Here is a 26,609-nt window from a genome sequence, read left to right as displayed (position 1 = left end):
AAAATTCCTTACTCTTGTAAATATTATATTATATATTCTTTTAGATTGCCCTGAAGAAGGACTTCATAAGTCAGAAACACGTTGGCATATACAAATAAATATTTCCTAGACATATCTCCGTTTCCAGCTGGACAACCATCTGTCAGGGATGCTTTAGGGTGGATTCCTGCATTGGGTGGGGGGTTGGACTCGATGGCCTTGTAAGCCCCTTCCAGCTCTGCTATTCTATGATTCTATGATTCCACCCCTTGCCCTTGGTTTTTTTTCACTGCCTAAGACTGCCCCTGAAGAAGGATTTATAGTTAAAGTGCACTGGGCTCAATAGCATCGTACATTCAGAAGCGTTCTTCCTTCTTTTCTTAGATGAGTATCTTACCATCCCAGGCGATCAAAAGTAGGATAGATTCCTCTAGTTGCGTACTGGCCTGACTTCTTATTCATACCAAGATATCAGTGAACTTCACAAGTTCAACAAAGTTTTGCATTACATTGGTAAACTAGGATAAAAATGGACTTCAGTCAATGAAGCCAGACGCCTCAAGATGTCTGCAGCTACAGCCAGATATGGAGAAAGGGTCTTCAGCTAGAGCTGGAGACAACAAGACTTCAGAGGCTGTGTTTCAGTTCTAAGAGAAGCCAAGGTAAATCCTTGCTTGCCAAGCTGGGAAAAGTCTGCAGTTCTCTTCCGGGGTTTATTTCCTCAATTCTCTATGGTAAGGGAATTTGCTATGAAAAAAACCAGAATGAGGTCATTTTGTTTCTTTAGATGTAAAAATGGCCTGGTTAGACTTCAGATGGTTGAAATGGCCCCTCCTGAAAAGGCGTGGGGAGGCAGGTCCTAACGCAACAATGGCAAATTGAAGAATCACGATCTTATCCCAGGTGCCAACAGGAGAGAAGATGACTTCCACTGTTCTCTGGGGAGTGCCAGATATGCTAGTCTCTACTCCATAAGGTCAGCATTGCAGAACTAGCATCTCTAAAGATATGAAGGCTGCAGCTGAGGGTTTACCGCAGATGGTGAGAAAACTCTTAGGGGATTTTTTTTAATGCTCTCCATTGCGAATGACATGTTCCAAAGGAAAATGACAGTGGGGTCAATGAGCACAGTGAGTTCTTGCACCCACGCACGAGTTCTTAATGTATGTTAATGTGATATTTATCTTTACATTCCAATTGCGTTCATTATTTTAATCTTATTTTATATTATCCATTTTCACCTATTTAACTTATTTGTTTTAGCTTATCTTTTTACTTGTTTTTATTATGTCAAATTGTGATGGCTTATCGCTTTTAGCAATAAAGATTTCATTCAGTATAAGGAAAATGCTGTGGACAATTTCAGACCAGTACTGCTTCTGTACCTTCCCCTCCATGCAAGAGCTTGGACACCAAGATAGCCTAACAGTGAATTCCAAGTTGGTAAAATTGGCTAAATATGGAGCTGCATCGACAAATGTCTTAACATACTTTGGACAAAATATACCAGGAGCTTCTTCTATCCAAGTCCCACTGGAATCAAAGTTGGCCAGTATGGGTCTTACACAACGGCCATTCATTGCAAGGAAGCTTGCCCAGAAGAAGTTCCATGTGGACAGTGCCCTTTAAGCCCAAGCGATGGGGGTCAGACCGTTTTGCACTTATCTTTGACTCCCAGCCAATTCCAACTCATGACTCACTTATGTGAATGAACATAAGCTAATTTGAACAAGAACTGGAAATGTTGGGACAGAAACACTTTTACAACCTTCATCACCAAGCTGAATGCTGAACAATGTCCCCTGGAGCTTAAGTTCTTAATTACTTTCTCCCAGTTGAAGGGGAGATGCCATGCCCGCAGATGAATTCCTGTATTGGGCTCTTGCTTTGAATAGATTTCCACAAGAACTAATTTAGCACTGAGCTCTAATTTATTAGCACAATTTTCTGCAAAACACCAGAGGTGCCCCTACAGCGAGGCGAGGCGAGGCAGCCGTATCAGGTGGCAGAATTTGCTGGTGGCCATTAAAAGCAACAAAGTGGGAGAGAGATCTGACCCACGGGGCACAGTCCACCAGAACATACTTCCGTGAAAGCCCTGCGAAACCGAACGGGAGCAGTGCAAGAGTACAGTAGTCCTGGGCAGACCCTGAGAAGTACAGTTTGGCTTGCAACATATACAGTTTGCTACTCGGGCTTTGCATGAATGCCATCTTCCGTAAGTGAAGTGTCTCTCTGAGAAGCAACAATACAACACTGTGTAAACTTTTCCTCAGTGAAGTAATCCTGCACAGACCATACAACTGTGATGCTTTCTTATCTGGTTGGCAAGAGCACTGTCTATGGCCAAGTCAGGGACCAAAGATCAAAGGGGGGGGAACATGATGCAGGGGAGGAAAAAAGATAAGTAGCTATGTGTACAGAGGGCACCATCAGATGGTGATTCTGCTCCTACTTGGATGGCTGTTTCCTACTGCCCAACCCCTTGAGAGTCATATTTTGGGATTCTAGTCTTTCTCCCATGCTGTTTAACATTCACTTGAAATCGCTGGGAAAGGACATGTGGGGATTTGGTTGGAGGTAACACAGGTATGTGGATGGCAACCAGCTTCATCTATCACTTTCACTAGACTCAGGTGAGACTATGGCTGTCCTGAAGCAGTGATTGGGCACAATAATGGACTGGATGAGGGCAAACAAACTGAGACTCAATGCAGACAAGACGGAGGTAATGTAGGCTGACCATATGAAAAGGAGGACAGGGCTCCTGTATCTTTAACTCTTGTATTGAAAAGGGAATTTCAGCAGCTCTCATTTGTATATATGGGGAACCTGGTGAAACTTCCTCTTCATCACAACAGTTAAAGCTGCAGATGCCCTGCCCTCTTTTAAATCTGTTCGCTCTAATATAGCTCCTGCACTTTAACTGTTGTGATGAAGAGGGAATTTCACCAGGTTCTCCATATATACAAATGACACCTGCTGAAATTCCCTTTTCTATGCAACTGTTAACGATACAGGAGCCTTGTCCTCCTTTTCATATGGTCACCCTAGGTAATGTTGACTGGGGTTCTTCTACCCAAGTGAAGGGTGTTCTGCCTTGATAGATGGGGTTGCTTTCTCCTCTAAAGCAGGGGTGTAGAAAATGCGGCCCAAGCATGCAGACCCCAGGGCCATTTTTGCAACCCCCTGCTCCTGCTACGGGATTTACCACTGTAGCAGCAACAGCAAAAGGAGGGTGGGTGATTCTGCAAGGAAACAGGGTATGCAAGGAGTGCATGCTTCGCTTGCAAGCAGAATAGCCATCCCAGAAGGGAGATTCTACTTGCAAACAAGGTGCACATTCCCCATACGCTTTGACTCCTTGCAAAAACGCCTCCCCCGCTTTTTTGTGTGTGTCACCACTACAGCTGTTTGGACAGAGACGGGGTGTGGCCCCTGCTGGGGACATCCCATGGCTCCTGGAAATTGCCACCTCTGCCGTCAAGAATCAGGTTTGCACCTGGAAGTGCTTATTGATCCTGTACTGTCATTAGAGGCTCAAGTAATACCTGCGATTCGAAATGCCTTGTCAGCTTTGACAGAGATGCCAGCTGCAACCTTACCTGGATGGAGTTAGCTTGGCCACCATCGTCTATGCTCGGGTAAGTTGCTGTTTATACTATTGCAATGCTTTATATGTAAGGCGGCCTTTAACAACAGCTGGGAAACTGCAATTGGTCCAAATAGGGCTGCAGGATGATTGACTGGAACTGTGTTGTTTGATCAGATTACAATTGTGTGTTGTCAACTGCACTGGCTCTGAGTTTGTTTCCAGGTCCAAGGGGCAGGTTTTAACCTTTGACGCCCAAAATGGCTCGGGACCAGGTGTCTTGAAAGACTGCCTTGTCTCCTATATATCTACCCAAACTTTAAGATCTTCATCAGAGGCTGTGCTCCAATTGGGTTATGGGACAAATGACTCAGAGGGGTTCACTTGGCCCCATCCTTCTGGTGTTTTCAGTGCCAGGTGAAGACCCTTTTGTTCAACCTGGCCTTTTAAATAACTTACGTCGTTATTTAAAAGGCCAGGGGGCTGCCTCATTTTAAAATCTGTGCTTTAATTTTAAAGTTGTTGCCAATCTTTTGTTGTATTTATCTGTTTTTGATTCGATGGTTTCACGCCTCTTGTATTTATGTTGTTTTTGTGCTTATTTACTTTAAGCCTCTCTCCACCCCAGCACACAAACGTTGTTAATCAGCAAATAGGTAAAACTAATTTTAAAAAAAGAGCCTAGAGCAAGGGACGTTGAACGAACCTGCCTCCAGTTCAACAAGAGTAGCCTAATCCCAAAGCTTTTGGAGTGCGCTCTGGAGTCAGGGTGAAAATAAGTTAACTTCCATGCCTTTCAACCATCTACCCCACTGTAAAGCCACCGTCTGAAGCATTAGCAGGGGCAAGAGGTAGCTCTTGACCTCCTTTGTCCCTACTGAGCCATTGCGGGGCGGTGGGGGTGGGGAGGCTGCAGACATTTTCATAATACTACTTCACCCACTACGTTTGACATACAATAGCTTGCTGGCTCTCTTTACTCATGTGAAATTCATTTTTAAGATGTGTATGTGTGTAAATGTCCATATTACAGATACCCACCTCATCACAAGAGGTTAAAGAAAGTCTTATGATTTCACGAGATACAAAAGTATATTTTCTTGAAGCTTCAATAGATGGGGAGACAGCAGCACCCAAATTGAAGCATTCCCGGCTCTTGCATCTGATTCTTGCATCCCCTAAGCCTCCATAAAGTTGCAATCCTAAACACACTTACTTGGAAGTAAGCTGCACTGAAATCAAGGCCTTAGTTAGACTTAAGGTTTATTCCGGGATCGTCCCGGGGTCATCCCTGTGCATCTAAATGACACACAGGAGATCCTGGGAGAAGGCAGGGATGACCCCGGGACGATCCCGGGATAAACCTTAGGTCTAGCTAAGGCCCAAGTGGAATTTACTTCGGTAGTAAATGCACCTGGACGCCAGCAAATTCTTGAGTAAGCAGGTGCTTTAGTTTTCATCTTATTGTGGAGGAAAAAAACATAAAGTGATGTTGCAAAAGATATGACAACTTGAAGGACTCCACAAGCAGCCATGCATGGTGCGAATTCGCTCTGCAAGACAAATGTATGCAAGAAATCACACAGAAGTACCTAAAGATCTGCCGCCTTTTGTGAGAACTAGAAGAAAAGCCTTCTTTGGAGAGTCTGTTGGTTAACATCAAAGAAAAGCATTGTTATGGAGTTACAGATCCTCCCCCTTAAGAAAGCCTGAAGAACGGAAGGAAGCATGCGTGAGCTGTACTAACCTGCTGTCATTCAGGAATCCATTCTGGCCCGACTATCAGCAAACAGAGCCGTAGGATTTGAAAAAGAAACAAAAAGAAGAAATCTCATAAGACAATGGTTCTGTCAGGCTAACCACAAAGGGGAATCTGAAGACTCTAGAAGTCAGAGCCTGGAAGTCCCTGCTAAAATATTCCCTATAACTACAGCTAAGAAGACAGTTGTAGAACTGATGGAAAGTACGCAGCTACGAGCCAGAACTCTTTGATTAGAGGCAGTTCAGCAGAACGCTCAGAAAGGAAAAAGGCTCCAGAAAATATTTAAAATATAAGAATAAGGTTTTTGCTGCACTTTGTGAGAATGTTTTTTAAAAAATTCAAAATTTCTTATAAAACTATGAATCAAATTACATTATATATACTTTATATTTGATTGCATAGGCAATAAACCGTTATTAAAATGTTAAGAATACCATAGGTGTTGCATCCCATGTGAGTTTGGTTTTGTAAATAAGTTTTAAAACTGTGTTAATCTGATTGATTGTAGCTCCTGAAGAAGGATTATTTCTAATCAGAAACGTCGAGCATTCCAGACGCAGACAAGAACTATTAAAGATTTTAATCATTTTTATTGGCACCAGAGGTAGTCCCTCAATCCGCGCCTGATATACATGCAGGCCAAGACACTGATTTCTAAAAGGGACCCTGAACACTGGACCTTTTTACGTATCAGTCAAAAGGGGGCACAAAGTATAGCCCAAAATAATGAACCTCCATGCATACCAGTAAGCGAAAAAAATTGGTACTCTGCATAGTTCAAGATACCCTGATTACTAGAAAAAAGGGAGACATTTGACTTGCCTTAAAAATGGCGGCGGGGGTGGGGGAGACATTTATCCCCAAATGCTTAACATACTTGGTCTGGGCAATTTCATCCCTCGTTGTTTTTACTTTCCCCCTGCTCTCTCCTCTGTCTTCTTGCTTGTCCAGACTCTCCTAATGCCCCTGGCTTTCCTGAGCTGATGTCAAAGGAGGCCAGTGTTGGCAGAAGACTGGCTGCCAATGGCAGTGTCAGTGGTGCTGGCCACTCTTGGTTGAGGTAGCTAAGTGGCATAGAGGGAGGGAGGAAGCAGCAGCCAGGCATCTCTCCACCGTGCCTGGGTCCAGCTCCAGCTGAGAGCCCCCTCCCTCCTGCTGTCAACTGTCTCTGCAGAGGCCACCAGTGAGGGAGGAAGCAGCAGCCAGGCACCTCTCCACCGTGCCTGGGTCCAGCCCCAGCTGAGAGCCCCCTCCCTCCTGCTGTCAACTGTCTCTGGAGAGGCCACCAGTGAGGGAGGAAGCAGCAGCCAGGCACTTCTCCACCGTGCCTGGGTCCAGCCCCAGCTGAGAGCCCCCTCCCTCCTGCTGTCAACTGTCTCTGGAGAGGCCACCAGTGAGGGAGGAAGCAGCAGCCAGGCACCTCTCCACCGTGCCTGGGTCCAGCTCCAGCTGAGAGCCCCCTCCCTCCTGCTACCAACTGTCTCTGCAGAGGCCACCAGTGAGGGAGGAAGCAGCAGCCAGGCACCTCTCCACCGTGCCTGGGTCCAGCCCCAGCTGAGAGCCCCCTCCCTCCTGCTGTCAACTGTCTCTGGAGAGGCCACCAGTGAGGGAGGAAGCAGCAGCCAGGCACCTCTCCACCGTGCCTGGGTCCAGCTCCAGCTGAGAGCCCCCTCCCTCCTGCTACCAACTGTCTCTGCAGAGGCCACCAGTGAGGGAGGAAGCAGCAGCCAGGCACCTCTCCACCGTGCCTGGGTCCAGCCCCAGCTGAGAGCCCCCTCCCTCCTGCTACCAACTGTCTCTGCAGAGGCCACCAGTGAGGGAGGAAGCAGCAGCCAGGCACCTCTCCACCGTGCCTGGGTCCAGCCCCAGCTGAGAGCCCCCTCCCTCCTGCTGTCAACTGTCTCTGGAGAGGCCACCAGTGAGGGAGGAAGCAGCAGCCAGGCATCTCTCCACCGTGCCTGGGTCCAGCTCCAGCTGAGAGCCCCCTCCCTCCTGCTGCCAACTGTCTCTGCAGAGGCCACCAGTGAGGGAGGAAGCAGCAGCCAGGCACCTCTCCACCGTGCCTGGGTCCAGCCCCAGCTGAGAGCCCCCTCCCTCCTGCTGTCAACTGTCTCTGGAGAGGCCACCAGTGAGGGAGGAAGCAGCAGCCAGGCATCTCTCCACCGTGCCTGGGTCCAGCCCCAGCTGAGAGCCCCCTCCCTCCTGCTGCCAACTGTCTCTGCAGAGGCCACCAGTGAGGGAGGAAGCAGCAGCCAGGCATCTCTCCACCGTGCCTGGGTCCAGCTCCAGCTGAGAGCCCCCTCCCTCCTGCTACCAACTGTCTCTGCAGAGGCCACCAGTGAGGGAGGAAGCAGCAGCCAGGCACCTCTCCACCGTGCCTGGGTCCAGCCCCAGCTGAGAGCCCCCTCCCTCCTGCTGTCAACTGTCTCTGGAGAGGCCACCAGTGAGGGAGGAAGCAGCAGCCAGGCACCTCTCCACCGTGCCTGGGTCCAGCCCCAGCTGAGAGCCCCCTCCCTCCTGCTGTCAACTGTCTCTGGAGAGGCCACCAGTGAGGGAGGAAGCAGCAGCCAGGCACCTCTCCACCGTGCCTGGGTCCAGCCCCAGCTGAGAGCCCCCTCCCTCCTGCTGTCAACTGTCTCTGGAGAGGCCACCAGTGAGGGAGGAAGCAGCAGCCAGGCACCTCTCCACCATGCCTGGGTCCAGCTCCAGCTGAGAGCCCCCTCCCTCCTGCTACCAACTGTCTCTGCAGAGGCCACCAGTGAGGGAGGAAGCAGCAGCCAGGCACCTCTCCACCGTGCCTGGGTCCAGCTCCAGCTGAGAGCCCCCTCCCTCCTGCTACCAACTGTCTCTGCAGAGGCCACCAGTGAGGGAGGAAGCAGCAGCCAGGCACCTCTCCACTGTGCCTGGGTCCAGCTCCAGCTGAGAGCCCCCTCCCTCCTGCTGTCAACTGTCTCTGCAGAGGCCACCAGTGAGAGAGGAAGCAGCAGCCAGGCACCTCTCCACTGTGCCTGGGTCCAGCTCCAGCTGAGAGCCCCCTCCCTCCTGCTGTCAACTGCAACTGCTGAACTTTCCAACTAAGATTGTAGTGCCTGAGTTTGCTTTCCTTTCCCCCCTCCTCCTCCTCCCTCCCAATCCCCTTTCCTTTTGTGTCATGTCTTTTAGATTGTAAGCCTGTGGGCAGGGACTGTCAAGAAATACTTTTGTAAGCCGCCATGAGAGCCTTTTTTGGCTGAATGGCGGCATAAAAATACTTAAATAAATAAATAAATAAAATAGAGACCATCTTAGATCTAAGGATGCAACTAGCTGTTAGATTTTATACAGAAGTTGACAAAATGGCTAGATTTCATAAAAAATTTGGTCAACTGACTTAAGCAGCTACATATTTCGGAGGCCTAAAATCTCAGCGTAGACGACCTTCTTGATTGCATATGCCTAATTTCCTTGTGGATCAATCTTTGCCACCTAGCAGGAGATGGCTCCAAATCCCCCCAGCCCACCTATTATCCTGTTAGTTAAGTAATATTAATTCAGTTTGGTGTGCCTGACATGAATTCCCTCCTTCTTGCCCAACGTGGTACGAAGTATAGATGGTTCTTGAACATTTAAAAGAATTTGTTTCTTTAAACCCATTAAAAGATCAGATGGTAACTGAACACAAAATGGCTCAGGCATGAATAAATAGAGTACATTGTCTAAGGGATTGTCTTAAGATGCTTAAGGGATGCTTTAGGGTGGATTCCTGCATTGAGCAGGGGGTTGAACTTGATGGCCTTGTAGGCCCCTTCCAACTCTGCTATTCTATGATTCTATAAGAAATATTTTTGTAAGCTGCCTTGAGAGCCTTTTTGGCTAAAGGGCGGGATAAAAGTACTATAATTAATTAATTAATTAATTAATTAATACATAATATCTTCTGGGATCCAGACTGAGGGTTTGTGATATCCACACCCCAAATTTGAAATCAAAGAAGCAATACTGGAGTCTAAAACCTTTTCTCAATGACTGGATAGGAGGAGAAACACTCTTCAGAATCAAAATTCAACTCATGGTAACGCACAAGGGTATTCATGTCAATGGCCCAGTGAATTATCTGGGAGCACCTGATGGTACAACACTGTTGATAGACCTACTCAGCAACCTGGATGGGACCCAACAGAGAGCCCCATGAAGGAACAGGAACAATTTTTAAGTACCCATGCTCACCTCTCGTGCAAATATGCGTTCTCTAACCCTTTGATACTCTTCCTCTCGCTCTTCTATGGATTTGCTCCTCCGTCCATCCTGTAGTGGGATTCTGATCTAGATTGGCAAACAAGAGTTTAGCTTAGTTAAGGCCTTGCCACACGCTGAGCACAGCAGCAAGGGAAAGGCACGCAGTGAGCAATGGATTTATGAGCACTGTAAGAAGGCTGGGGTGTCACACCGGCACGACATGGCGCAGAGATTTACAGCATAAATTTACATGCTAGACGCATGTCCCAATTGGAAAGCTTTATTCGGCACAACACCTCCTTTTGGATTAAGATCCTCACCCCTAGCTTTCGGTGAGCATTTAGTTTAAGAAACACCATGGTCAGATGTCACTATTGGCTGAAAATCAGGAATGGGGGTTATTTTGCTTTCAAGCATCGCAGCTAGCAGATATCAATCAATTCCCACTGTTTCGAAACATGCAATCCACACAGCAGGCAGGTACACGACCACAAAAAGTGATAACACCATCATTATTAGCATCACAAGGAAAACACAGGGTTGGAAATCCCATATGTTTCCATTAGGGATGTGCTCCGCTTCTAATCGGACCGGCGAATTAGAAGCGGAGCGGGGTGCTTCGCCTCCCCTTAAAGCGGAGGCGAAGAGGATTGGGGGGCCAGCAGAGCGTTGCGAAGAGGATCGAGGTGAAGGCGGATCCTTCGCCTCGATCCGGAGCTCCGCAAGAAAGGTAAGTGGGGTTTACTGGGCCCTGCCGCTGTCGCTGTCGCCCATGTGGCGACAGTGGCAGGGCCCGGTAAACCCCCCTCCCTCCTCTCCCTTACCTGCCTCCATCCGCGGTCCCTCGGCTTCTTCAATTGAGCCCGCGGCTCAACCAGGAAGTCTAGGCCGCACTTGCGGCCCAGACTTCCTGGTTGAGCCAAGGGCTCAATTGAAGAAGCCGAGGGACCGCGGACGGACGCAGGTAAGGCCCCCTTCCCCCTTGGTCCTTTACCAGGCTCTGCAGGAGCTCCGCGGCGAAGAGGAGCAGACTATGGGCGGAGCGGTGCGGAGCAGAGCGGGCCTGATCCGAAATTTTCGGATCGGCCTGCGGGGCGGATCGGGGGGTCCGTGCACACCCCTAGTTTCCATCATAACACCTAATTCTCCCCTTGTTAGAAGGAAAGGCCGACTTCTCCATTACTTTTTACAGCAGGACACCAAAACCAAAACAGTCTCAAAGCAAACAAACAAAAGGTGCTCTGAACTCTCAGGCCCAGCAATTAAAACTGGCCCTCAATGAGAATTAATCAAGTAAAGCTTTGGTTAACTCCACTGAACCAGCTAAAGCCTCTAGAAAAGCCTCCCCCAATCTGATGCCCTTCAGATGTTTTAGACTTCTATCAGCTCCAGCCATTGTCAGGAATCTTGGAATTGCAGTGCAAACATCTAGAGGGCACCTGGCTGGAGAAGGCTATTCTAGACCTATTCATTTGTTACTATTCTGTAAAGGACACTTTGAACAGACTAAGGCCAAGGCAAGGCCAACTGTACAGTCCACAGCTGAAACACCACCACAGCCTCCCAGCTCTGTGCCATCCACTCCATCTTGCCCTTTCCTGCACTTTTTCCAGCTCTCTCTCTCTCTCTCTCTCTCATAGAATAGCAGAGTTGGAAGGGGCCTACAAGGCCATCGCGTCCGACCCCCTGCTCAATGCAGGAATCCACCCTAAAGCATCCCTGACAGATGGTTGTCCAGCTGCCTCTTGAAGGCCTCTAGTGTGGGAGAGCCCACAACATCCCTAGGTAGCTGATTCCACCGTCGCACTGCTCTAACAGTCAGGAAGTTTTTCCTGATGTCCAGCTGGAATCTGGCTTCCTTTAACTTGAGCCCGTTATTCCGTGTCTTGCACTCCGGGAGGATCGAGAAGAGATCCTGGCCCTCCTCTGTGGGGCAACCTTTTAAGTATTTGAAGAGTGCTCTCATGTCTCCCCTCAATCTTCTCTTCTCCAGGCTAAACATGCCCAGTTCTTTCAGTCTCTCTTCATAGGGCTTTGTTTCTAGACCTCTGATCATCCTGGTTGCCCTCTTCTGAACGCGCTCCAGCTTGTCTGCGTCCTTCTTGAATTGTGGAGCCCAGAACTGGACGCAATACTCTAGATGAGGCCTAACCAGGGCCGAATAGAGAGGAACCAGTACCTCACGCGATTTGGAAGCTATACTTCTATTAATGCAGCCCAAAATAGCATTTGCCTTTCTTGCAGCCATATCGCACTGTTGGCTCATATTCTCTCTCTCTCTCTAAGAACTCTACACAGTATTCGAAGTGTAGTCTCACCGTAGATTTGTATGAAGGCAGTATGATACTGGCAGTTTTATTCTGAATTCCTTTTCTAATTATGCATAACATGGAGTTTGCCTTCTGTATAGCACCCACACACTGGGTTGACATTTTCATCGAGCTGCCAAGGCAATCAAGGTGATACCTGCTCCGCTTGCCTGTTTGTGCAATAGCTTTCCAACAGAGCATTTGCTTTGCATGCAGAAGGTCTCAGGTTCAGTCCGTGACCTCTCCAGTTCGAAGGATTCAGGTCACAAGGGGTGGGAAGGCCCCTCTGTGCCTGAGAGCCCAGAGAGCCCCCGCCAATCAGAATTATGCTGGGCTGAATGGACAACAGTCTGTCCTGATCTATGGCAACGTCTGTTGCTTCTGTGCATTCAGTTAAAGCGGTTCCAATTACTGCTCTCCCAGTCCCTGAATTCCCCACAAAGTATCCCATGAGGCATCGTTCCTTATACAATGGTATGACACCTCAGCAAACTTCTTTCCCTCCTTCGTTTGTAGACTCAACAGAGTAGGCACAAGGTGCAGAACAGGTGTCATACTTGCGCATCTGTATTTAAAATCCCATCCCCCACGGCATTCACATAACAGGGATTTCATGGAGTGTGAGAGCTTTACATCACTCAAGGAAAGACCTACAATGCATGTGGCCTATCATGTACTTTATTTGTTTATTTATTTATTTATTACATTTATATCCTGCCTTTTCCCCCTCCAAGGAACCCAAGGCGGCGTACATAATCCTCCTCCTCTCCATTTTTATCCTCACAGCAACAACCTTGTGAGGTTGGTTGGGCTGAGAGTCTGTGACTGGCCCAAAGCCACCCAGTAGGTTTCCATGGCTGAGTGGGGACTAGAACCCGGATCTCCTGACTCCCAGTCCAACACCTTAGCCACTACACCACACCTCCCTGTTTTTGTATCCCCAGCCACCACCACCCCAAAAGGAGGGGGTGGGAGTTTGTCAAGCACCTTGTGGGCTGCCATAAATGGGTCTTATGACACATCCGTGTGCTGCATACTGAGTATATGAAGAAGGACCGAGGGGACAGGAGCAGGCAGAAGTAACATCGGGGCCTGCTCCTGCTGGACTCTTCCCCCCCCCCCACAGGGCAAACTGCCATCTTGGCCCTGTGGGGAAGAAGAAGGACCGAGGGGACAGGAGCAGGCAGAAGTAACATCGGGGCCTGCTCCTGCTGGACTCTTCCCCCCCCCCCACAGGGCAAACTGCCATCTTGGCCCTGTGGAGAAGAAGAAGGACCGCGGGGACAGGAGCAGGCAGAAGTAACATCGGGGCCTGCTCCTGCTGGACTCTTCCCCCCCCCACAGGGCAAACTGCCATCTTGGCCCTGTGGGGAAGAAGAAGGACCGAGGGGACAGGAGCAGGCAGAAGTAACATCGGGGCCTGCTCCTGCTGGACTCTTCCCCCCCCCCCACAGGGCAAACTGCCATCTTGGCCCTGTGGGGAAGAAGAAGGACCGCGGGGACAGGAGCAGGCAGAAGTAACATCGGGGCCTGCTCCTGCTGGACTCTTCCCCACCCCCCCACAGGGCAAACTGCCATCTTGGCCCTGTGGGGAAGAAGAAGGACCGAGGGGACAGGAGCAGGCAGAAGTAACATCGGGGCCTGCTCCTGCTGGACTCTTCCCCCCCCCCCCCCCACAGGGCAAACTGCCATCTTGGCCCTGTGGGGAAGAAGAAGGACCGAGGGGACAGGAGCAGGCAGAAGTAACATCGGGGCCTGCTCCTGCTGGACTCTTCCCCACCCCCCCACAGGGCAAACTGCCATCTTGGCCCTGTGGGGAAGAAGAAGGACCGAGAGGACAGGAGCAGGCAGAAGTAACATCGGGGCCTGCTCCTGCTGGACTCTTCCCCACCCCCCCCACAGGGCAAACTGCCATCTTGGCCCTGTGGGGAAGAAGAAGGACCGAGAGGACAGGAGCAGGCAGAAGTAACATCGGGGCCTGCTCCTGCTGGACTCTTCCCCCCCCCCACAGGGCAAACTGCCATCTTGGCCCTGTGGGGAAGAAGAAGGACCGAGGGGACAGGAGCAGGCAGAAGTAATATCGGGGCCTGCTCCTGCTGGACTCTCTCTCTCTCTCTCTCTCTTTCTCTTTCTCTCTCCTCCCTCCCTCCCTCCCTCCTTGACTCCTTTTCCTAGTGTGTCATGTCTTTATTAGATTGTAAGCCTGAGGGCAGGGACTGTCTTTTTTGCTAAGTGTAAGCCACTCCGAGAGCCTTTTTTGGCTGAGGAGCGGGGTATAAGTATGATAAATAAATAAATAAATATAACTGCTCCAGAGGAGCCAATTACTTTATGAGTCTTAATGAACAAGCAACTCCGTGAAAAAATACTCCCTCTTCCTCATGCTTGGCAAAGAAGAGCTCTTTACATTTTGTGGACAGTAGGCCATTTGTCTGGGATCAAGTGAATTAGGAGAGTTCCCTGCACATGCTCAAAGCCTTGTGGGCATTATTAGAATCTAGAAGAATGCTAAATAGTTTTAGAAGGGACATGTGTTGATGTGATACTCTATGCACAAATACAATTCTCTGCCTGTGTTTGAGAAAAGATAAAGCAGAGGACAGGGAAAGCATTTCAGCAGAAACCCATCTTGTGGCACCTAAAAATAAAAGGAAGAGAATAAAACGCCCTAATAAGACGAGGTGGGTGAAGAGCCAAGCAAAGAAAGCCTTAAGAGCCACTGTTGCATTCCTTCAAGGAGGAGAATGCAAGCAGCTCGACTCCAGCCCCTCTCACCTGATTATCATCTCGATCGATGCTGGTGTCATCTCGCTTGAGGATAAATCTCTGCGGAAACTCGGAGCTCTTCTCATCTTTGATGTGCTCAGAGAACCTCTGTTCCGGGCTGTGGAGAAGACCCAAACAAACTTTTATCAGGCAGGGTGGTGAAAACCCGAGGAGACTGAGGAATGCATCTACCATCCCTATTAGACAGGACAGGACAGGACCAAAAGGCAGAGTTACCCACAAAATGTATCCTGGCGTACAAAAAACTGTTCCTAAAGAGATGGTAGGGCCACAACTGCCAACCTCCAGATTTCTGCTGCAGTATGCCTTGAGTTCCCAAGATGACTTATTTATGGAGGTCACCCACTGGTTTTGCTTGATGTGGGTAGAATGATGAAAGCCAGATAAGGCTTGTGTTTTGTCTGGGTAACTGTCAGCCTTGACCAGAGATGCATCAAAGTTTGCCAGGTTCAGGCCTAGAAACAAGCTTCATAGGCTTGGTAATGCTTGCCTAAATGATGTAGTAAGCATTAGAAGCTCCCACAATTTTTTTCTGGCTTGGATTAAAATTAGAGCCAACAAAGATTTCCCAGGTCATGCCATGCTTCAAAGGGCTACTCCCAGTAAAACTGCTGCTGGGTGGCAAAAGCCCTCCCCACCCCACAAGGGACCCACTTGCCCCAAGAGTGCAGGAAGTGGAAGGAAGGCCAGGCTACAAAAGAAGAGTACAGACAGGTAGCATAGAAGTGCCGGAATGACGTCAGGAAGGCTAAAGCTGAGAATGAGCTGAGACTAGCGAGGGATGCTAAAAGCAATAAAAAGGCTTTCTTCAAATACATGAATAGTAAAAGACAGAGGAAAAAATGGTGGTTCAACTGCTTAATAAGGATGGCAAATTGATAACATATGACAAAGAAAAGGCTGAAGTGTTCAATTCCTACTTTGGCTCAGTCTTCTCCCCAAAGCGGATCTATGACCCCCCTGGAAAAAGTGCAGTATAAGCTGAAGGGACAAGATTGCAGTTTGAGATGGATAAACAAATGGTCAAGGGACACCTAAATTCTTTGAATGACTTCAAAACTCCAGGGCCCGATGAACTGCATCCTGGAGTAATAAAGGAGCTAGCAGAAGAACTCTCAGAACCACTGTCTATTATCTTTGCGAAATCATGGAAGACGGGTGAAGTGCCGGACGACTGGAGGACAGCTAACGTTGTCCCTATCTTCAAAAAGGGCAAAAAGGAGGAACCTGGGAACTACAGACCAGTTAGTCTGACAACGATCCCTGGGAAATTTTTGGAGCAGATTATAAAGAAGTCAATCTGTAAGCACCTTGAAAACAATGCAGTGATTACAAGAAGCTAGCATGGATTTGTCAAGAACAAATCCTGCCAGACTAATCTGATCTCATTTTTTGATCAGGTAACCTTCCTTGTGGACTGTGGGAATGCTGTGGACATAATACATCTTGACTTCAACAAAGCTTCTGAAAAAGTGCCCCATGACATTCTGATTAACAAACTAGCTAAAAGTGGGCTAGATGGAACAACTATTAGGTGGATCCACAGTTGGCTACAGAATTGGACTCAAAGAGTGCTTATCAAAGGTACCTTCTCAAACTGGGGGGAGGTAATGAGAGGGGTTTTCAAATTTACAGATGACACCAAATTAGGTGGGATAGCTAATACCCTGGAAGACAGAAACAAACTTCAAAGTGAAGTTGACAGGCTGGAGTGCTGGGCTGAAAACAGCAGGAAAAAGGGATCAGGATATGTAGGAAAGGGGCCATATGGGAGGGCTCTCAATTTTTATTTTTTAGAGCTAGTGTAAAATATATTTAGAAGATTAGGGTGGGATATGGTAGTAGCTTACAATTTCCATCATCCCCCACCACTGACTATGGTGACTAGAGTTGATGGGAACTATAGGCCAAAATATCTGGGTGGGGGGGTGCTACAAGTTGCCCATTCCTGCCGCACAGAAAAGGGACGCATCCTGTGCTCTATCATCCAAGAAGCACGAAATCACAGGCTTAAGTTACAGGAAGGCAGATTCTGGTTAAATATCAGGAAAAACTTCCTAATGGTCAGAACAATCAGACAATGGAACCAACTGCCTAAGGAGGTGGTGGCCCTCTGTTGCTGGAGGTATTCAAGCGGAGACTGGACAGCCATCTGTCAAGGAGGCTTGAAACCAGGTTCCTGCACTGAGCACGGGGGGTTGGACTTGATGGCCTAAGTGGCCCTTTCAAACTCTATGATTCTAGGATGCCCCTAATCATATTTCACTTCTGCCATGAACTCACTAGGTAGCTTTAGGCAAGCTACTTTCTCTCAAGTTTAACTCGAAATATGAAATACAGGGATGAAAATAACACTGACCTGATGTGCAAAGTTGCTGTAATGATTACTGAGATAATATATGTGAAGAGCCATGTAAATGATAAAATATTAACATTATTATCCCTTTCCCTCACCCCTGACTGGTTGAAACCCTTTCTTGCCTTACATTCTTGTGTTACCGGTCTTGTTGATAATGACGGCTTTCCCAGTTTGGTCTACGTTGTGGTCCATGCCAAAATAAGCAGCAACCCGGTGTAAAAGCATTCTGTGGTATGAGGTCATTTGGGGAAACTTCTTGAACTGATTGCTGACAGCAGCAGAGATCAAAGCAGTTGGGGGAGGAAGAAGAGAAAAGAGTATCAAGACACACACAAAATCAAAGCCATGATATACTAGATCTTTTCAACCCAAACCCTAATCCTCAGAATAACTCATGCTTAAATCTTTGCTGAAGGGGGAGCGGGAGGAAGAGACTACCCTGGGTTTACATAAGCCATTTCCTGCAAATGATGAAAGAGAATGAAGAATGCATACTCTGATTTATTCTGCAGTGCCCTTAAATTTAAGCAAGCAATCTCTTAAACCATAGCCTAACACCAGGAGTCCATTGAAATGAAAGCAAGCCTTGACGAGAGAGGGGATCGAAAAGAAGAGGGCACACCGGTGAAACACACACACAAATTATTTACTACTGGGCGTAACAAATTGCACTTTTTAAAGATGATATTCTGCTGGTTGCACTGCCGTAGGGCATGTGTGAAATGGGCACCCTAGAGAACAGAAACATCTGAAGAAACTCTTTACATGAATGCATCTTCAGCACCTCTTGGAACCCTTAAATTCAAGCTAGACGTTTATCCAGCAAACGTATTTTTACTGGAACATGTTATTATTAGAATTTAAAACCAAAGACTCAACAATCAAGAAAGCCTGTAACTGTGTAAGTTCATTGGCTGAATTTAGATGTCACAGTAAGCAAGAATTTTTGAAAATTCTGGTTTACTGTGAGCAAGCCAATAAGCCAGCATACGTGACATGATCTCTTACAGTGACGTCCAGTGACTTCCACTATTCTGGGCTCTCCTGGTTGTTGAATCTTGGATGTAAATGCTTACACACTTTGTTAAAACATAAAACCTCACAGATTATAATGAACTGAATCTCACAGGTCACCCTTTCATCCATTTCACCTCACTGTTATCTAACACTCCTAAATCTTTTTCTGGACAACCTTGAAGATCTACAACATGGACTTAATAGTTTCCATACGGAAGGATGCTTATTCAGAACTTCCTAAAATGTGGACAACTTCTGTCATTGACACCATGGTAAAATATAGGATGAGTTTACCATAGAAATTCTCATTTATCAACTTTAGGAAATAAAAGATCAAGTCAAACCAGGCACATTTTTCATGAAAAGATGCCTTTTAATATCATAAGGTATTAGAAAACTTGCATTAATGTATGAAACCTTATTATTTAACTATATTTTGCAAGCAAAGTCTTTTCCTACACTAGGAAGTAAACTAAATATACCTCCACAAGATGTTACAAGTGTTATATTCCTGAAATTTTCCATGGTGCATCTTAAAACTTCATTAAAATGAATTGTTGGGGGTTTTCTTGCCTAATCAAATGTTCTCAAAATAATCCCTTTAAATCTAGATGGTTCTAAAATATACCTAATTACTGCAGAAAGAATTAGGCACCAGGGACCCAGTGCTATGACTATAGCAAGAAAACAAAAACATTTGTCTTCCATCCCCTGCTTTCTTCCATAGCAGCCATCAAGAAGAAGCTCACTCAGTGCTTCCCACTGGTCTCTCTATTAAGGTATTGCCAAAAGTACTATAGACATTTACAAGATTGACACCTGGTCAAGACAGTGGGAAGAAGGTAGAGGCAATATTATGGAACTTTAGAAACATGGTTTCAAGTCTGTGCTGCAAATGTTCTTCTGCAAGACATGGAGACTCCTTCAAGAGACATTCAGCCTGGCCTTCAGATTGGCTAAACAGCCAATCAGGTCAGTACCAAATCTGGGATATTCTGGTTGTGGGGTGACTATTCCAGAACTGCCTTTGCACTGATTTCAAATGCCAAACTCTTATTTCTACCATGCTTTTCTTCAGTTGCTATGGAGACAGTTCTCCAGATACTGTGAGGCTCCGGATGCTGTAATAGCAATACACCCCTTCCCCTGGGACAAATGAGAGAACAACCCTTCCAAAACATGAGCCAGATCCTAGCTTTTGATTGGACCTTGGTGTATTCCACCCAACTGGTCTCCAAACATGCGAGGGAGACTGGAGCAGGCAGGAACCATCAGAGCCTGCTTCAGTTGGAACCCCCCACCCCAGGGCTAACATCTTCACCTTGTGTGGAAGAAGGAGCTGTTGGTTTGCCCCTCCATTGGGAGATGAGAGGACGGAGCAGGGCCTTCCCACCAGTCTAAACAGTCTCCTTAATTTCTTTTTATTTTCTCCCTCTTCCCTCCCCATCCACTTTTCCTTGTGTGTCATGTCTTTTTTAGAATGTAAGCCTGAGGGTAGGGACTGTCTTCTTTATTGATATATTGTAAGCCGCTCCGAGAGCCTTTTGGCTGAGGTGCAGGATAAAAATACTCTAAATAAATAAATAAATATGCCCAGTTGTACGTGTTTTTGTTAAAAAAACAACAACCTTGTGCCAAACAGTTCTTCCACTTTAAGGGTTCTTTTGGTGTTCCCAGTTATTGGATATGCAAGGCCTACGGATCAAAAAGACCTACACACTATGCAGATGTTTAAACCCTACACATGTTAAGAGGAATGAGACCCCAAAATATAAAACGCATGAAGCTGCCTGATACTGGGTCAGACCACTGGCCCATCTATCCCAGTATATGTGTGAGTTGCAGATGCTCTCTAAGGTTTCAGGTGAACAAACACCTGCCCCAGCCTTGCTAGCTACAATCCTTTTAGATGGAGATGCCAGGAATTGAACCTGGGACCTTCTGCTCTGCCACTCAGCTATAGATCCTAGCCACAACCCCTGGGCCTGATGTTCATCAAAATGAAATCAAAATGTATGGATTTCACAGATGTTGTCAACGTGACCGATCTAAAACAGACTTCCCCAACCTGGTGCTTATACTACATCCCCCATCATCCGTTTCCCTTTGCCACGATGGCTGGGGCAAATGGGAGTTTTAGTCCAACACATCTGGAGGGCACCAGGTTGGGGAGGCTGACCGAAAACTGTGTCGGCCTCTATGCAGATGTGAAGAGGGTGTGTGTGGGCATGATCCTGATCTCCTGCTGTGCACAGGATTTAAACATCTGCCTAGAGGTAAAGCAAACACTGAACAGGGAAGCTTGTGAGAAAGGAAAGTGCACAATCCCCTACCTTCAAGCTTGCATTCCGCTCCCACTAAAGTAGGAATAAGCTTGTTATGGGTAGCAAAAGCATGACACAAGAGATTTATCTACTTGTAACAGACGCACCTGACCATCTGGAAAGAGCCACAATTCATTGGCAATATGCTTTTGGTATGAACGAACGCCCAGTTTTGATCCTTGAAATTCCCATTTAAAGGTTCTTAAAGAAAGGCCTTCATCTGAGGACAGAACTAAATGACACAGGGAATATGTGGCTCCCACCAAAGTTGGAGCCCAACATTTCCTCCTTTCCTCAATGCCTGACACGATGCCATGACAGGGAGGAGATGCAGAGAAGGAAACATGGGCCGTTGCACATTCCCCCTATTTTATAGTTCTGCCTCAAGACCCTACAGCATCACAGCCACAGACTTCACAAGAAACAGCCCTCCGAGGCCTGTGTCTCTGCCTGTACATCAACCTTTAAGTCACTTTAACTTGAAAATCAGCACATTACTTACTTGTTATCATTAATAAACTCCAGGATCTCCTGTTCTAATTTTAGTAGCATCATCCTATCCCTGTTAAGGAAAAGAAGGGAAAGGGGAGGGAAAACCGTTCAGAACATAAAGCGGCTATAGAAAGCTCCCTGAAAACCTCCCGATGAATGCCCTCCTCTACCTTAATATTAATTGAAAAGTTCAACGATGAAGGCATCACTACCTGTTCTGCAAACCAGATGTAGAAAATTACAAGGAGAACTTTTTTATTGTTATTCAGGTGGATTAATTTCTGCACCGTGGTTATGCTTCTAGGAGCATAATACCCCGTGGGCTCTCACAGAGCCTGTATTATTACAGAGAAACAGAACATCAGGACACAGCCAGTGCCTGGCATTCAGTTTTGATACTGTTTATTTCTTAGATAGCAGGAGGCACTCTATAAAGAGGTATTGGGAAGCTATTTATAAGAGGTTTTTTTAGAGCTATTAAGTTTCCTTCCTGACCAACCCATACCAATTATTTTCCTCTTCCCATTCTTGTGTTCAGTATATTAATGCTAGAACTACTCTGATGTTCATGGATTCAGATTTTCAAGGAAGCTCCAGAGGGCTCAGTGAATGATGCAGAGTTGCTGAAGCTAAGTGAATATAGATCAGTAACTTGGACGGGAGACCTCTGTAAAGTTTATGTAACAGAAAGATAAAACCAAAAATTCAACTAGGAGATATCTTATAGGGGCTGGACCAGTTGGACCATTGCGTACTTTCTAACAAAGACTCTGAGCTTGGGATCTATTTAATCTTTGACTCACGGTTAGTACTACTGGTCAAGGAAGTCACTCAACGGGCCAAGCTCCAGGTATGAAGACGGCCTTCAGCAAACTGCCTTCTGGTGGGCTCCCTCCTATGTTGATGGGCCCTGGTGGGATTTGCGGGCAACAGAAGCAGCTGCACTCCAATCCACGCCAGTTGGTTGGGTCTGGGAGCTATCAGTGTAATTTCCCACAATGTGTTGCTCCACAATGTGCTGCTCCGGAGCATTGTAGGATAATGGTGGCTCCCAAACCCAGCTGCATAGCACTGATTAGAACACTAGAAAAATGTTTTAAAGGGTGACCCAAGGCAGAAATCCACATTGGACCCTTATGAGGTGCTGGGCCCCTGGCAGCTGCCCGGCCTGAGCACTTGCCAAGGCCCAGTGAAGTGCTCACTGAGTCCAAGCTCTCACCATTGCCATTTTCGCCCAAGACCCTGAAGAGCAGGATGCACAAATGCGCCATAAGTGCTTGTGAGTAGCAGGGCTGCACAAAGTCAAAGGGCACCGCAGTGTTGCTTCTCAACACTTCCCCTTTCTCTTAAGTTAAGGTGCCCACTGATGGTTGCTTAACTTCCACCCCGTTGTTAGTATAAGGGTGGGCAATCTGTGGCCCTGCGGATGATTTGTCCTACAATTCCCATCATTCCTCACCATGGGCTATGCTTGCTAGGGCTAATGGAAGTTGTAGGGTAAAACATCTGGAGGGTCACAAGTTGCCCAGCCCTGCCTTAACAGGAACACCCCAAGAGCTCAACAGCAATACCCCTATATTACATCAGTTAATGCTACCCTCTGTTCCACCTCTCTTCCTCACTGATTCTTCAACCATTCAACACCTCCCTCTTCCACTTGCAAACCTGCCACATAGCCACACTGGAACCTACCTTGGGTTTTTCTTCAGTGTATTTACTAAAAATTCATGCAAATCTATTCCAGTGGAGTCTGTGTATTCCTGGCTGGAATCTATAACAGACAATAGCAGCAAACTCAAGACATGTCCTGCTTACAGGAATAACATCCAAAGAGTCAAAACAAATAAGAACATACTCAAGGGACCAGGTTCATTGCTGCTGCCCCTACCACCATCATCACCAACATAAGCTGGTTCCCTTGGAGTAAATGTGGGATGGCCATTTGCAGGGCATAACTCTTAACACAATGGTTCCCACCCCTGGATCTCCAGGTGTTACTGGACTGTGAGTCTCACAATCCTCAACCACAGGCCAAGCTGACTGGAAATGATGGAAGTTGCTTGTTACAACAATCTATTCTGTTGGACACAACGTTGCCTGTGGAAATAATTTTGTCTGTTAGACACAACTCTCTGAATGAAACTGTTCATGATATCAACGTAGCCTGTTGTAACAATTTTGTCTGGCAGACTTATAAATTAAATAACGTAGTTTGTTGTAAGAACTTCTTCTGTTGGGACACAATGTTGCTTGTGGAAATAATTTTGTCTGTTAGACGCAATACCCTGAATGTAACTGTTTATGAAGGATGACGATATTACTTTGACCCGATTTGGAGCTTTAGACTTGTTTAAAATTTAAAACTGTTGATAAACTATATTCAGTTATCTTACATTCTTAGTAAGCAAATCATTACATGCAGTTGTAATGCCCCCTGGCATTCTTTTTTCTGTTACTATCAACTGCAGCCTTTTTGTTTGTTGGGAGTTGTAGTCCAACACTTGGGGACCCACTTTTAGGAACCATTGTCTAGTACTTTGAAAAAGCAACAGTCTGAATTTGAGGGCAAGGTTACCATCCCAGAATCTTGTTCTGCCACCAATGCCATGAATGAATCATTTTACCTGACAGGATCACACACACACACACAGACACACACACTCCTCAGCCCCTTTGCACAAGTCTGGAAGGATAAATTCCTAAACAGGTTTACAAGAAGTGCTGTTTTGTGGGACGAATGCAGACCAGAAAGAAAAAGGTACATAATGAAGGGCTTCCTTGGCCGGTCATCAGTGCTGTGACTGATCCCAGGATTATCATCCCTAGACGCTTAGCATGAGATACCAACCTGTGCCTGGGTGAGTAAAGGCACTAAGGATGCTTGAGGAATTCAGACTTTCCAATATTATCTGAATCGACCTGCACTTTTTGGCCACCGGCTTTTCCCAGCACATTTAGAAATGCATTTCCAAGGAAATATGCTGAGAAATACTATTTAAATGCAATTATTTGTGCAGACTTCTTTTAAAAACGAATAATTGGGAAATGTATGAGCCTGCCTGGATTTTAAGACCTTCAGGAGATGCCCTTTTCTTTCTAGCCACCATCCGGGGTGGGGGGGCACATTTGGTAGCAACATGAGAGAGAGAGCCTTCTCTGTGGCTAGCCCAAGCTTTGAAGTTCCCTGTCAAGGGAGGCTAGAATAGTTCTGTCCCAGTTCTTCCACTGAAACACATTTTTAGTCAGATGGGCTTTTACAGATGTGTGTATTCATGGATGAGTTTTTAATCCATTTGCTTTTATGTTTATATTACAATTTTGCGTTTCATCTTGTATTCTGTCATTGTTAGTTGCCTTGAGCACTATTTGGAGTGGAAAGGCAGGATATTAATATTAATAACAATAGGTGAACAAATGTGAAAGTGATATAGATAGGAAACAGACAGATTAAGGCAAATGATACAACCATGCTAAAGCTAAGCAAGCAAGCCTTAGTACTAGCACTAAGAACTAATAATCATTTCAGCAATACACCCTAATAGTGTTTGGGATAAATCACAGTTCACTGTGTTTCTGGAACTGAAAAAGTTAACTTTAACATTGCTTACAGGAAGGAAAGGCAAATCCTGATCTTGTTAGGGGCTGCTGACTCCACTTAGTTCAATCTCTGACTCATTCCACAGACATGTAAATAAATATATCACAGGTTGCAGAGAGTTCAAGATTGGCATCTCAGGCCAGTTGACTGGTTAAATGGGGTCTATTACCAATTATAAGAGAATGCTGCTAAGGACCAGAAAGCAACTTAAGGCTGGTAACAGTCATGCTCCCACAGCACTGAATAGCACAGGGGGAACTCTAATGCAGGCAGTTTTCTCTCTCCGTCATACGTATACTGCATTTGTGACCTCACAGACGGGAACAGGGCAGCTCGTGCATGGGAGAAGCTGTGTATGCACAGGAGCCCTGTAGAGCTTTGAATTGTACTTTGCAAATCATTTTGTTGCTCAGTGGTAGAGTACATGATTTGTATGCCTAAGGCCCCCGATTCAACTATGGCACCTCAATTAAAACAATCTTGGGCAGCAGGGCTAGCAAAGACTTCAGCCTTTAAGCCTCCAACAACCACTGCCAATCAGAACAGACAATATTGCATTAGGTAGCCAGTAATCTGACTCAATATAAAGATGGTTTCATATGTTAACCCATCTTCTGTTCTGCTTCCTTGCATTGCAGCTGCTCTTCTTGCCACTTGCACGAGATTCTTGCCTTCCTAGCCTTAATGCCTACCAGCTATTTTAAACAAGAAGAGGGAGAGAAACTCAGCCACCCAGACAGCCGACTAAGTGAGGGGCTGTGTTAAAAACAAGGCAGCACTAACTGACCTGCAAAAATAAGTATAATTTCATAAAGCCTCTGGTGGGGTGGAGAGAACCCACCTGTAGCATGAACAATTTGCCAGCTGGGGGGGAAAGGGCTACTTGTCTCAGTTAAGCAGGCAAGTGGCAAATTACAGGGCTGTTCTAACGTAGTTTAATTCTAAGATCACATCCTCTAAGCCCATCTCAGTGGTAAGATGCTGCACATGTCCTGGGACGCTTTGGACACAACAGAAAGGAAAGGCTATCGTTATAATATCAAGAGAGTTCTAAGGTATGTTAAGGTGGTCAAAACACCCCCACCAAAAGACCCCCTTTCTGGGGGGAAAGTGTACACCAAGCACTTAAGGCTCTGCAACCAGACCCCTCCTCCTTTCCCTCTGTTCATTAATAAAGAGTCATCAGAATGCAGTTGGCCGGTTGCTCAAAGTTACCCTGCACTCACCACCCCAGAACAGGGTTTAGTCCGCTCAGCAAATGTAGCGCTTTCCAAAAACACAGCTTCTAAGGCTTGGATCCCAGATCCAAGTTGCCATTATCCCAGACACTTCGACGCATCACTCCTTGTTATCACCCGAACCCCCCCCCCCCAATTGGTCAGCAAAGTCAGCTTCGCCCGCCCTTGCATGGGGGGCTTATCTGGTACAGTAAGTTACATAAACAGGGCATAGTTGACAATATTATGTGTTGTTAGCTGTTAGAAATAGTTTCATTTATGGAAAATAACTGTGCAATCAATAAGGGATGGGAAGAGGGATGAGCCATGAGCTCATCAGGAGAGGCAGGGAATGTTATAAAAGACGTTGGTTGTGGATGATGGTTAGAGAAGCTCGTCTTTGATCCGTCAAGGGTGAGTTTCCTCCTACGTGTGTAGTTCAATAAAACGGTCACTGAATCTGGACTGTTCTGGTTTTCCTTTTCCCTCCCTTCTGGTTGGGGTTTTTACCCTAACATGTATGCAGGCTATAAAGAAGAGATCAATAGAAAAACCAAAGGCAAAAGGGAATGGTGGAGAAGAAGAACTAGAAGAATATAAAGTGACGTGAGAACCTGGACAAGTAAAATGAAGGAGGGTGACAAAGAGCATCCCAAACATGAATGCTGACATAAAAACACAGGAAGATGATGTATAGCATCATTTGAGGGCAAACTGTCATCTTGGCCCTGTGGGGAAGAAGAAAGAACAAGGGGACAGGAGCAGGCAGAAGAAACATCATGGCCTGCTCCTGTTGGACTCTTCCCCCACCCCCACAGGGCAAACTGTCATCTTGGCCCTGTGGGGAAGAAGAAAGAACAAGGGGACAGGAGCAGGCAGAAGAAACATCATGGCCTGCTCCTGTTGGACACTCTCTCTCCTCCCCCCTCCCTCCTCCCTCCCTCCTGAACTCCTGTTC

The 26,609-nt window shown here is 46.7% G+C and overlaps 1 protein-coding gene across 5 annotated transcripts in view; it reads right to left on the bottom strand.

Moving 5' to 3' along the window:
* R3HDM2 (R3H domain containing 2) overlaps positions 1–26,609 on the bottom strand; it is a 162,713-nt gene that overhangs the window by 46,634 nt on the left and 89,470 nt on the right. For 4 of the 5 annotated variants that reach the window (XM_063119231.1, XM_063119233.1, XM_063119232.1 and 1 more), the window contains exons 6-11: positions 22,529–22,607; positions 20,847–20,906; positions 17,131–17,271; positions 14,633–14,741; positions 9,540–9,635; positions 5,319–5,350 (exon numbers count right to left, since the gene is read on the bottom strand). In XM_063119231.1, coding sequence (XP_062975301.1) covers positions 5,319–5,350; positions 9,540–9,635; positions 14,633–14,741; positions 17,131–17,271; positions 20,847–20,906; positions 22,529–22,607 — 517 coding nt within the window. Of the gene's footprint in view, positions 1–5,163; positions 5,218–5,318; positions 5,351–9,539; positions 9,636–14,632; positions 14,742–17,130; positions 17,272–20,846; positions 20,907–22,528; positions 22,608–26,609 lie in introns of all 5 variants that reach the window. The other variant, XM_063119230.1, reaches the window with a different exon arrangement.

Source organism: Elgaria multicarinata, chromosome 3, assembly GCF_023053635.1.
Source record: "Elgaria multicarinata webbii isolate HBS135686 ecotype San Diego chromosome 3, rElgMul1.1.pri, whole genome shotgun sequence".
NCBI lineage: Eukaryota > Metazoa > Chordata > Lepidosauria > Squamata > Anguidae > Elgaria > Elgaria multicarinata.
Note: the sequence above shows the minus strand (reverse complement) of the source record. Positions and strands in the feature narration are given on the sequence as shown.